This window comes from Rhincodon typus, chromosome 9 (assembly GCF_021869965.1).
Source record: "Rhincodon typus isolate 14 chromosome 9, sRhiTyp1.1, whole genome shotgun sequence".
Lineage (NCBI taxonomy): Eukaryota > Metazoa > Chordata > Chondrichthyes > Orectolobiformes > Rhincodontidae > Rhincodon > Rhincodon typus.
Window position 1 is genome coordinate 67,310,617 of NC_063340.1, and position 13,852 is coordinate 67,324,468.

The window sequence follows — 13,852 nt, forward strand, 5'->3', positions numbered from 1 at the left end:
AAGTTACTGTTGTTAAGGGTTGTTAAGATCCAGAACTCAGTACCTGAAAGGGGCATAGAATCCTACTTGATAGCAACATAAAAAGGCAATCAGGCATGTGTTTGCAGAGATCTAATTTGAAGGCTTGTGGAGATAAAGCTGAGGTTATGGGACTAAATTGGACTGCTCTTAAAAAGGACAGAGTAAATGTGATGGGTCAAGTAACCTCCTTCGTCCAGCTAATTGTTAGATTAGAATAAAGATCAATGGAAAAATCTACTGTGTCCTTGAGATCCTGTTCAATGCAAAAATCAGGTATACTGTTCTAACAACTTCTCATGAATGTAGTGATCTGGAGTAATTGGTTTGCTTGTAGTTAGAGAAATGCAGTCAAGCTCTCCTCTCCTATTTGAGGCTCTCCTTTCCCCTCCTAACGACTCCATGGAAATTTATCAATCCACTTTTAAGGATTGAAATTTTTTTGCAATCTGTCTTTGCAGTTTTTCCCATTCAGAGGACTAAAATGGTATTTTGGGTTGCATACTGTCGTATGAAACAGTGCTTCTGTGTTTAAGCCATTCTATAATCTCAGAGACTATTCCTTTTAACAGCTTATTTACTGATTATCAAATCGGAAATATCACAGTCAATCCTACTTTTTCAAATATGTATGTTTTCTCACTGGATCTTTGTGACTGTTAATTAATGCTTATCCGCATAGAGCGTGCTGCAACAATTTGCATTGTGTAAGATGGCCTTTCTTGTTTGATTCTGTCACGAAATGGCTTCTCACAGTTTTTCTGCCTTAAGCTGGTTTTTGCTTTGCCTCTGAATGCTAACTATAGCTCAGTGGTAGCACTGTCCCACCTGCAGGTTGTGTCATTTAAACTCCATGTCAGGCTTGAACACACAACCTAGACTGGTATTCCAGTACAGTATTGAGAGGTGCTGCACTGTCAGGGATTGCCATCTTTGGAAGATTTTGAATCAATGACATGGAAAAACATTTGAGACTATGCAGAGTGGAAATGTTTTCTGGTCACCATTTAACCCTCCCTAACATCACAAAAACAGACTATCTAGTCATAGCCAGATGTCATAAATACGTGTGCATTTGGCTTTCATGTTCTCTAAATTATAATGTACTTCATTAGCTTTGAAGCAGTTTGGGATATCCCGAAGCTTTAAAAGGCACTATACAAATGCAATTTCTTCTGACATTCCTTCCATTTGCAAAAAAACAGGTAACTGAAGTTCTAGTTAGCATGAAAGGTCTTGTACCTCATTATTCCCATTGTTGGTTCAATCACAGCTGTCATTTGGTTAAAGGCAAAGTACTGCCGATTCTTGAGATACGAACTAAAAAATGCTTGGAGGCCTTGTCAGGTCTGGCAATATCTGTGGAGAGAGAAGTGGTTGAAGATTTGGTTCCTCTTCAGAATGCTGTCATTCAGCTGTTTTGTAAATTAAAACTTATACCAATCTCACCAAAACCTATGTTTTCAAATATTGAAGTTGCTTGCATAAAAACAGTTACTGATGGGGTTAAGGTAAAATGGATTTGTGCCATTGATAGCTAATTTCTGTAATAGACCATTAGAAAAGCTTTAAGTGAAAATTCTGAATAGTGTAGCTAGGACACCAATCTTTACACCAGGTTTGGTGCTGAGACTGGAAGATTATGTTTAAACAAAATGAAAAAACCATGAGTACTATTAAAGGTTATGTATGAACCACATCAGAATCTTAATTTTAGTTTAATTTTAGTTTAGGATGCATCAAATAAATCCCAGGAATAAAAAAAATGTAGTGTTCAAAACCCAGACTGTTGATTGCTGCCTAATTTGTTTTGTAAAATCATGTGCAATTCTGTAGCGAGATATTTTTCTGTTTTCTGCTGTAGTCTTCATAAAATAAATTCATCAAGTTTAACCTTGGAAAATTGAAGGAGACGAATGACTGAGGGAGTCCAAATGGTTTCTCTTGAGCTATTGAAAAGTTTTCATTTGATATTTGTTTTGAAGGACTTGCAAATATTAGCAGAATCATGCGTTTATGATTCTATTTTAATAAAATACTTATTTTATTCTTCTTAGAAGCCTTTAATGTCTTCATGGAAGCTGAAAAGAAGGGTCTAGTATTCAGCTCAGCAGCTTATTCAAGCTTCATGAACACTCTTCTGAGTCATGGGTTATTGGAGGAAGCCATGGATGTCAAAAGCAAGTAAGTTTTTTTTTCTAATGGAGAAAGGGTAAAGAAGATGGAATGTAAAAAATGTTAGTGGTAACCTCCAACAGTCACCCTAACACTTGTTCAGCATTTTAATTGTAGGAAAAGATTTGAGGATAATGAAATGTAAATCCTTTATTGTCTGCATTACACTGTCTCATGTACAAATTGTTGATTTAAGACTGACAGATGGAAAAGGAGAAATCACGATTGAGCAATGGGTGCTTAGGCAGGGATTAAGGGGATTGGCTCTTGAGAGTAAGAAAATCCAGAGAGCAATGCTGTATTACTTGAACCCTGGAAGCTGAAAGTGACTGAGAGGGATAGTTTAACCCTGTACGGAACGAAGGATTTTCTTGGGATTGATCGCAGTAATTGCCACAACCTGATTCTTCAGACCTTCAGAGTTCCTGAGGTCACGTAATGTGCTTGCAGTGGTGCGATGCTGTTTGGTTTAGTTCACTGAGATAATTGTTCAAGTTTAGCTCAAATGGCCCTCTGACAAATTGTGTAATCCTCATCCGTTGAAAGTGTGGATTATGCACAATTTTTTCTTGCGTGGATTGACGCTTTCTGGTTTTTAAAGATAATGTCCTTTCATTAAAAGTTTTTAATTTCTCCAAGGTTGTCACGCACTGCTTGACTGATGGTGCATGGCATGTCATTTAGAACAGGAAAGCTTTGTTCCTGAATGGCAGTTCTTTGGTGGAAAAAAAAATCATGCCTTTAGAAATGCCCAGGAAATAAAGGATTTGTGTACAGCTAATCAGGCATGAGAATAAACTGAAGATCTATGAGGGAGGTAGAGAGAGCTAGTGTCCCAGTCGTGTGCATATGTGTGAGCTAATGCATTGTAGAAGAAAAGAGCCAAGACAGGATGGATATGCAGTGTAAGCCCCAGTAGAACATGGGTCTATATATTATCAATTTGCTTATATCGTGGAGGTCTCATGGCTCCCAACTGAAGTAAATTGTTATTTAATGTATGTAACTATTCAATGAGCCCCTTTTGAGAAAGTGATACTGTACATTGTAATTGTGCACATCAGAGAATTCAAATGAAAATTAAAAGACAAAGTGAATTAGGGAGTAGGCTTTCAAGTTTAACAAAAGTAATTGGATATAAAGCTCTTTAAATATTTGGAAAGACTCAATATAGTTCCTGCCAGAAGCAGGCCCACAGCAGAAAGCCTTGATGAATGAATTCAGGAAACCGGTAAGGTGGTTCATGCAAAGAATAAACTAAATGTCACGTTCCCCAAAAGCACAAGGCAAGGTAGATAAAACTGTGAAATGGCCAGGAGAGGTTTCTTGTGGAGGGCATAGAGTCAGGGAAAAGGGATAATGTATTCAAAGCATGGGTTAGGCCGCAATTAGAGAGCTGTGTCCACTTTTGGGCTCACTCATGTAGAAAAGACATTTATTGAGATGATGCTGATGGTGGGAAGGGGTTTTGTGCCAGACTTTAATAATTATTTTTGACTTAAGAAAATGCTATTCTCTCTGGGTTTTGCAATGGTGATGAGTCATCTGTAAAAATTCTCAGTGCAAATGAAAAAAAACAGGGATAAATTTCCTTAGTCAGCGTTGCCCAAGCATGGCATGCATTATGGCAGGGAATGGGACAGACAAAAACCAGTTGAACCTCTAGAGGAAAAACTGGACAAGTGTTTGAAGCAGAGACAAATGCATGTTTGAGGAGAATGCCAGGCAATATGGTTCCATAAAACCTCAAGACATAGGAGCAGAAATAACCCATTCAGCACATCAAGTCTTCTGCTATTCACCGAGATGACGGCTGATCTGATAATCCTCAACTCCACATTTCTGCCTTTTCCCTATGACCTCTGATTCACTTCTGAGTAAAATTCTGTTTATTTTGGATTGCATGAACAGAGTTGAAGCAGACAAGAAACTAGTTGAGCGTTTTGCTAAGAAATCCTTCTCTGTTACAACACTGGATCACCCCATTAAGCTGTTATCAGCACAATTGACAGTTGGGCTTGTTAACCTGCAGTACTATTGGACATTTTTAATATTATAGTATAATCAGTAATTACGAAAAGTAAAATCAAATGTGTACTCCACCAGAAAAGCTGAGTGAAGATTGAGTGAAGTTAAATCATTTTGATGGTTAGGGTCTAAAAAGTGCATGAGGAAGTGGGATCTGAACATTTATATGCTTAGGATGGAGTTTTGCGATCCAAAGTAGCAAAGCCAAATTATGGAGGCAATTGTTCCTCCCCATTTTGTATCACGTCTGTATTAGGGAAATGGGGCAAATGGAAGGTTTGAGCAAAACTCTTGAGCAATTGCAAGCGAAAGTTGTTTTTAAGAAACATGGGCAGGTTTGAAATGGAAGAAGAATGATGAGGTCCAGAGTCCAAAACTAACCTGAAGGATCAGTGAAAGGAAACAGGCAATGCAAAGATTCTCGGTAATACAACTCAAATAATGAATGAATACAGCCACTGATATTTTTTAGCTGACTCACTAGTTAAGTCAGCGTGGCTCAGTCATAGTATTCCTGGCCTGTTGGTAAATGCAATCATGTTTTATAGTAAGTTTTCTTTCTGTCCAGTGTATCACCAGACTTCCTGGTGCCTACAGTTCATTTAATAAGGGCTTAAAAATGCACTTGCCAGTTGGTTGATGAGTAATGGGGAGTGTAGGCAAGGGAGTTGCAGGGTGTATTGTGATGTGGGGTGAAAGTAAACAGATTGTCACCTTGTCTGTAAACATACCTGATTATGAAGTTTGGAACTAGATCAGTTGTCTGTATGTTACATGTTTTATTTTTCTGAAGTATGAACAGAAATTGCTACAAAGAATATACTTTAACAAAATGCAAACTTGTGCATCTTCAGTCTGGAAACATGAGACGTAACTATGAAGCAGTTATGGTCGTAGTTCCTTTTGATTTTAGTAAACTTTTTATTTACAGTGCCCACCTGAGGCATTCCTGTAAATGTTCATGGCACATATCATTTGAATCAGGAATGAACTTCAATTAATTCAACTTCATCATCGGAACTCTAAATTACTGCTTCAAGATTCTTGATACAATAAGTCATTCATTATAAGCAATAAATTTAAATTGGAGAGGTTACAATTATGTCCTACCCTTTGAGTGTGCTTCCAATGCTGTTTGAAGAATGAGCAAGTGCAGTGTGATATGGAAAAAACGTGCTTACTGAGTTGCACGATTTGTAAGTTTTGGGATGTTGCTTTTAAATCATCTAATTGGGAGCATAATTGTCAAGTATTATGCATTTTTTGAAGCTGCTTTTAATATTATAACAGTTCAAAATACTTATGATAATAAATTGCTTTTGAAATATAATGATTGGTATGGGAAATAGCACTAACCATATTAAAATTTCACAAACGAGCAGAAAAATAATTGACCAGTTGATTTATTCATGGTGCAGTTGGATCAAGGAGATTGTTGGCCAGGACAGGACAGCGGCTCTAATGGAATCTTCAGTGTCCATCTAATTTACCAGAATGAGCAGATTTGATCTTTTGATCTGCTGAACACCCAACATTAGGTTTTATTCTAGAGCAGCAATTTTCTGACAGTTTAAAAAAAACAAAGAACTGCAGATGCTGGAAATCAGGAACAAAAACAGAAATTGCTGGAAAAGCTCAGCAGGTCTGGCAGCATCTGTGGAGAGAAAGCAGACTTAACATGTTGGGTCCAATGACCCTTCTTCAGTACTGATTGTAGCCAGGAACAGTTTGGTATATATGCTGAAGATGGGTTGGAGGGAGGAGTAAACAATAGGGTGGAGGTGGAGGCCTGAAAGAGAACAGCAGTTGGGTAGATAAAGGAATGGGTACAAGTCAGCCTGGGAAAATCAAAAACTGCTAATGGGGACTATTAGTAACTGATAATGGGTTGGTTGTGGTAGCAGCCCATGTGATGACGTAGCTTGGCGTGCGCTTCAGTGACACTGAGCTTCCTGCTGCTTGCCTATTCAATGCACCGCTATGTTCCCTGGCCAACATCTGTCTCCGACTGGGCTCGCTGCACTGCTCAGCATAAGCTCAAAGAGCAGCATCTCATTTTCTGCTGGGGGACCCTGCAGCCTTCAGGACTCTATTGAGTTCAATAATTTAAGGCCTGGGCACCTTCTCTTGCACCCTTACCCCAAGCTCCACACCAGGCCTTGTTATCACATGAGCTGCTACCATAACCAATCCATTGTTAGCTAGTATCTATTGATTTTCCAAGTCTGACCTTTACCCATTCCTTTGTCTGCCCAATTGCTGTCATGTCTCTCTGGGCTCCATTGCCACCTATCATTTATTCCTCATCCTTCCCACCACGCCATCTTCCAGCATTCAAAGCTTTTCCTAGCCTACAATCAGTTCTGACGAAAGGGTCACTGAAACATTAACTCTGCTTTCTCTCCGCAGATGCTGCCAGATGTTATCCAGTAATTTCTAGTTTTTGTATTTTCTAACAATTGAGTTCTGCCAACTGAGCCAAACTGACAGATCTGTGTAACATATGGCCTGAGATTTGTTGAATTTCAAGTGTGAATTGTTAAGCAATTGTATGTTCTAATTGCACAATAGGATAAAATATTTTACATGTTTTGCAGAAAGTGCATCATATCTTGTGGCCAGATTGCTAAATTTAGCAGCCAGAAAATCAGTACAGAAGCCCAAATGATTTTGCATATTAGATACCATTTCATGGCTGCATATGATGTTGGTGGATTGATTTTTTTTTTTTTTTAAAGAAGCACTCGGTGGTTCGGTCACAAAGCTGTAGGTTTTGGGATGAAGAACATACCCTCCCAACGATAATGTGTCTTGGTTGTATTGATGCACAAAAACAACTGTTGTTACTCACTGACAGTGGTGGATGTTGTATATGACTCTGATTTCACAGACATGATTTTCTATCGGCGACCCCCACCAAAATCACCAACAAGCTGAGACTCTGATTTGCGACTTTTTCAATGTCTAATATCTTTATGTTTAAGAGATAATGTTCTGGAAGCTAGACCACTTGCTTAAACATTACTCTCTCTGCTGCCTAGGGTACCACTTATGGCAGCTGTCAGAACCAAAAAAAAAAGAAAGAAAGGGAGAGAAAAAACACTATTTCAGTATTTGACGTTCTAACATAAAAGCTGTCTACAGGTCGACATTTGTGGCAAAATTTTTAACATTGGAATGGTAGTTTTTATAATTTCACCTCGGTCTCAACCATTTATTATCATATCAGAAGCATGTCAGTAATTCCTTTCTAAATGTCTGCTTCTCTAGAGTTGAGACCCGCATCAAGGGCTTTACACTGAACGACGCTGCCAACAGCCTACTCATCATAACGCAAGTTAGGCGGGATAATCTGAAAGGTATGTCACACATTATGACCTTTACATCATGTTAATGCCTCTGCAGATTTTCATGTAACGCCTTTCGTAAGCTGTGATAAAGGAGTCCATTTAGCAAATTACCTGCTTATCAAGAGTCTTTTGTAGTAGCTGAGAGACATAAATTACTATATATGCATCTATAATACAACTGAAGCTGAATATGAATGTACTTGTCATTTGGCCACTTAGTCCAGTTTCCATTCCATTTAACAGAGGATGGTTTTGTCTTAGCTAAAACAGTGGGCTGCAGACTTAGGGGGGTGGGGGTGATGGGTGAAAGTACAAGCTTTCAATAATTTTAGAAATGGATGAATGAGCAAATTCACCTTTTACATAGTTACAAAATAATAGAAATACCTGCAAAGTAATTGCAACGAACGAAATTTTGTTGGAAAGGAGATATTGGATAAGAACTTTTCTGCAGGGGTAGGTAAGAGGTGTTGGCTAAGAATTATTTTTGCATGGTAAATTAACTGTACATACTCAGAGGCAGCTGGATAAGGCTGATGTTAACAATTATAAATATGTTTGTTAACAGCATAAAATCTACAAAAATTTGAGACTTTGCTTTTGTGTATGGTACTTACTTTCTTTAAATTTGTGTACCTTTTAGTCATATTCTGCTTTAAACATAAACGATAACGCTTTATGGATAAGATTTCAAGCTACTATCAGTTCCACATATATTCATGTTTTTTAAATGTTCAACATTTTTCCAGTGCTGTTTCTTTCTGAAAAGTACATTTAAGTTTTTGTTCTTTAATTTTATAATTATAGTAGATGGTAAAGACATTTAATTATCAACTTGCAACAAAGTGTATATTTGTAAAATGACATGTAGATAGTGTTTGAACAGTTACAGCATAGAGCAACACATTCATATTTAAAATGTTTTGTTTAAAGTAAGGACAATTAAATCAGTTCTGTTTTAACAATACTGCATTTCAGAAGTATGTAAGAGCTGGCTTTATCAATTTTTTTTTAATGTGGCACTTTTCCTTTTTGAACTCCTTATCTTTTGCCCCCACAAAATCAGAAACCTATCTTGTGCAACTCTATAGTAGGATCTCAGGTGTTGAAAGTGAGATGAATATGTATATTCTCGTTATGGTTTATTTGTTTTGGACAACAATTTTTGGATAATATCTGAAGGAAGGTAATTTTTTTTGTAAATCCTGTGGAAATGAATGTTTTTGCTAGAGGAAATTGAGTAAGGTGCTCCTCAAACTTCCCCATGTATTGACTAATGCAGTGACCAGAAACTTCACACGTGTAAGTTCACTAACTTTGAATCAATAACATCTTAAAACCATTCATCCTGATATCAATTCCCAATTAGCAATTGAAAGCAATGTTTTTTTTCTTGAAGAAAATGGGTCTGAAAGGGATAGACAAAAATGAAAATATTATAGAGATCTCCGTGTAAACCTGATGAGTTAAAGGAACCATTTTCATAGATGTTAACTAAAATCATGAGGTTAAACTATTTTCAGTGTCACATCAATTTTGTTTATTTGAAAAGCATTTTCTGTGAAATTATTGACCTATGCTTGCAACTACCAGAGGGGAAAGTGCAATTCCAGTACTTAGTGAAATTCTTTTACAAAAAATAATAATTAACGTTTGGTCACCTTTTTATGAAACCCTTTCACTGTTTGTGATTAAATTTAATTTCAGATGCTGCTTCTACTCTAGAAGAGATGTTGAAAGTTAATCAAGTGCCCAGTCAGCTCGCTATTGCGCGGTTAGTCCAAGCCTTGGCCTCCAAGGGTGATGTGGAGAAAATTCAATTTGTGGAAAAATTGATGAGCAACTTGGCACGACCTATCAATTTGTCCAAGATGTTATTTATCAATAACTTAGTCCTGGCTCACATAAAGAAGTAAGTAAACCTTTTTGTCAGATAATTTTAAAAAATGTACCACTCTGAATTTAATTGCCACTATAAATCTTGTAGACTTAAAGAAATTTTAATTTATTGGTTTTCAGAATATCCTATTAATTTGAAATATTTGCACTGTTTTGAGAAGAAGTGTTTGTATTCTAAAAATGTAAAAAATTATTGAAAGCAGTACAATTGCAATTAACTAATTGTTTAATTTTTAATGAATACTTTCATGTATGTGTAAGCATGCTTATTTTTTTAAGTGTGTTTTTTTGTGTTAGCAAACCTCTAGTGTTTTGCTTCCTAATTCTTCTTGCTGATGTCTTTTTCGCTTGCTCCACAATGTACTAATTACCTGAAAAGTGAAAATCATCATCCTTTGTTAATAGCAGTATTGATGGTTACTTGGAAGACATTGGTCCTAACTCGATAAGCATGTGTTTGTAATTTAAAACATCAGGGGTTTAAAAGATGTGTTGAAATGGGAATAATCAATTCTGTTAACCATTGGTTATGAACATCCATTTTAATTTAATAAATAAAGCACTTATGAAAATTGCTTGATGGTAGGTTAACAGCAGATTGAAAAGAGTTTTAGCCAAAATTTTAAAACAAAAGATCATGAACCGTGCCAAACAATTGCTAGTATTCTGTTTATCATAACTCCTGTTTCAATTTCTACCTTCTTTAAAAAAAATTAATGCAACTTGTATCTCAGGAGTGAGCAAGCTAACAGCTCGTCTCTGTCAATAATGAGTTGAATATAAAATCTTTGTTGCTGATATTCTTTTTACAGTATATTTGCTAATTATAATAGCAATTTGGGGCAGATATATGCATTTTATGAAGAAACTATGTTCATGTATACATAGCAGGCATGTTAATATTGTTACTGTAAATGGTTTACATTTTTCTACATTTGTTCTCTGATACAAAGCCCTTTTCCGATTAGGAAGAAATTTACAGTCTTGATCTTTCATGGTACAATGCTACACTGGGCTTTATTAAAATATGGCATGGTGTTAGGATTCTGATTTTTCTTGATTTTCTAGAGATGGATAAGCAGTAGCGTTTTCTATTTCCCTGATTTGGACTACTAGCAAAGAAAGATTTCTAAAGCATTGCTTGAGTCTTTCTGCCAAATCCAGAAATCTAGCCTGTTTCTTTACTTTTCCCATTGGTTGAAAGTATTGCAACTTCCAGTATTACTTTCGCTTAGATAAAGCTGTTTTTGTACAGCTTGACCTCCTTATTCCCTTTCTTGAAAATGTTAACACTTACACTTGACTTACAGAATAAGTGATAGTTACAGAAGGACATATGTATCTTTATTAATAAATATTTGAGTGATCAAGATTGTAATGTCTTTTAGCCTGAATTATTTAGAGATGATGCCTTAGTGCAATATTTGCATGTTTTAAGAATTTATTAGAGCTTGTAAGCTGGGTGAATGAGTGTGCAGATATACACACAACATCAGTGTCATTTAACACTGGTATCATTCCCCTTACAAGTGAATCATAGTAAGTTAGACTTCTCAAGGTCAGTTTGTTAAAGCACTGCACCTGATTACTGTTGATTTGTCTCTATTGAACTTGAATTCTTTTGCCATTTTTAAACTTTTGCTTCACTGCAGTAATAACCATTCAAACAAATTGCAAAATTTTCTCACTAAAAATGCATTTGTGCTTTGATAACAAGGTGTAGAGCTGGATGAACACAGCAGGCCAAGCAGCATCAGAGGAGCAGGAAGACTGACCTTTCGGGCCTAGACCCTTCTTCAGAAATCATAGAAATGTGCTTTGCTTTGTTTTGCATCTTAAAGTAGCTGCCAGATACAATACAATATTTTGTTTTGTTTTTCCTCAGTAATAATATTGACACAGCAGTGGAATATGTTGAACCATTCTACATTCCAGGAGAAAATAGTTCTCAACAGCAAGCAACCAGCATGTCTTATGTCTTCAGAAAAATATTAGAGGAAAATTATGAAGCAGCAATAGACAAATGTAAGTTTATCTGACTTTGCATGCTACTTGCTATGTGTATCAACGATTGTATAATTCTTGTACTTAAGTACAAAAATGCAAGAACAAACAATATTGGGTATGGTCTGGGACTTAACCAAGTATTACATTTGAAATCTTAGTTGTTTTGGTGTTGCTTATTTGCCTTTCAGCTTGAGCCCTAATGCTACCAGTTGGCTCCATTTATGCAGGATCCTACTTCACAGTCCTGTGACAGGAGTTGCAGTCATCTGCTTTTTTTGGTGTCCAATCATGGGCAGATCAGACAAAATGCATGGTGCTGCAGTTAACTGTACATGAATTGACAATTCCCATACTCATTGTTTTGGGTGAGTTAGACAGGTATCAGTGGGTTGACTTGCAGCACCATAATCATGCAGTTAGATGAGTGTTTATCGGATAACTGCAATTAGCTTGAGACTCGACTGCAGTGACATATTGATCAGTCATTGTATCTTCCAAATTGATTTTTCTGTTTGCAGTCTGTCCTTATAAATTTAATGTCTTTGCAGGACCAATAACTCCACAAATTTGCTTTCAGTGAAAGAAAAATGTAAAATTCGTGGTCTTTAAGCTCAAACTTGAATAGTTAGTTATGAAGCTTTGGAAAGTTAATACAAAGTGGTATCTCCATGAAATAACTGATTCCCTTTGTCATTGTGAAAGCAGTTGGTTAATCTTATTTTCCTTGGTCCTTTTTCAATTACGTTTCTCTAGCCCCCACCAAGGTACTTTGTGTGAAACATAGTTCCACGTATATCAACCACTCTCTGCCTTTCTGGCTATAGTTCTATGACTATACTTCAATCACCTGTGCTTTACTACGCATAATATTCACCATATAAATTTTTCTGCTAGTATGGTTCCAAAGCTCCAGTGCATCCAGAGTTAATCCTTTATTGTCAGGGACCCACTTGTGGAATATTGATAAGATTATTCTATAATGATACCTACATATACGTGCTTCCAGTGTGGTTGCTAGTTTGTAGGGAAGTTTCATATCCCTGTCCAGCATTTCTCAGCTGTACTTGAGGACCACTGAGACTAGCTGCTTTATTTTGGCTGACCATAAAACCATCAGAAGTAGGAACAGGAGTTAGCCGTTCAGCCCCTCAAGCCTGCTCTGCCATTTAATAGGATCATGGCTGATCTGGCACCCCTCATGTCCACTTTTGTGACCTTTCCCCTTAACCTTCGATTCCCCTACTGATCAAGAATCTGCCTCAGCCTTAAATACACACAAGGACTCTGCTCCCACAATGTTTTCAACTCTCTCAGAAGAAATTTCTCCTCATCTCAATCTTAAATTGGCATCCCTTTATTCTAAGACTGCCCACTGGTCCTAGACTCTCCCATGAGGGGAAGCATCCTCACAACATTTACCCTGTCAAGCTCCTTAAGAATTCTCTGTTTCAATGAGATCACTCTTCATTCTTCTGAACTCCAGTGAGTAGAGTCCCAACTGTTTAGCTTTGCTCATAAGACAATTCCTCCATACCAGAGATCATCTTCGTGAGCCTTCTCTGAGCTGCCTCCAATGAAATGGTATCTTTCCCTAAATAAGGGATCAAAACTGCTCTCAGTACTGCAGATGTTGTCTCATCAGCACCTTGTACAGCTGCAGTCAGACTTCCCTTCTCTTTTATACTCCAACTCCTTGAAATAAGGGCCAACATTCAATTAGCCTTCCTAATTTCCTGCTGAACCTGCCTTATTTGTTTTGTGCACTTATCTGATAAACACTCTTCTAACTGCATGATTATGGTGCTGCAAGTCAACCCACTGATACAGAGTATGGGAATTGTCAATTCGTGCACAAGTAATACCAAGTTCCTTTTGAATTGCAGATTTCTGCAGTGTTTTGTCCATTCACATATACTTAATCATAAATTAAACTTGCCACCTTCCTAACTCAGACACGGTATTTGAACCACTTAAGGCTGAATAACGTTGATGAAGAACTGCCCAGAGGATCATAGAGCTGCGTGCTTACTAGAGAGAGATGATTGGTGATGGTTTAACCTGAGGGTCACTATGCCTCAGGTGAGGGTTGAGGTTGAGAAGGTGGGACCTTCATGATAACCTCAGCTGGCAAGGTACAGCTGGTGTCACTCAAGGATTGCAAACCAATTGTCCAGCGAACTGAGCTAAGCAACCCCTCACATTTCCTGTAATGATCTAAGAAGAAACAAATGCATTATATAAAATGCAAGGCTTCATTTTCTCCTCCTGAATTTCCTTTCCCTACTCCCACTATAAATTTGGTTCAAGTGCAAATGCTAACCTCCTTGGATGGGGCAACAATTTTAGATAGCAGCTGTCTTAACAGATTCACCTGA

The 13,852-nt window shown here is 37.2% G+C and overlaps 1 protein-coding gene across 1 annotated transcript in view; it reads left to right on the forward strand.

Moving 5' to 3' along the window:
- Positions 1–13,852, forward strand: part of lrpprc (leucine-rich pentatricopeptide repeat containing) — a 131,814-nt gene that overhangs the window by 109,930 nt on the left and 8,032 nt on the right. The window contains exons 30-33 of the mRNA XM_048601116.1: positions 2,076–2,202; positions 7,492–7,580; positions 9,279–9,483; positions 11,356–11,495. Of these exons, the coding sequence (XP_048457073.1) occupies positions 2,076–2,202; positions 7,492–7,580; positions 9,279–9,483; positions 11,356–11,495 (561 nt within the window). The remainder of the gene's footprint in view (positions 1–2,075; positions 2,203–7,491; positions 7,581–9,278; positions 9,484–11,355; positions 11,496–13,852) is intronic.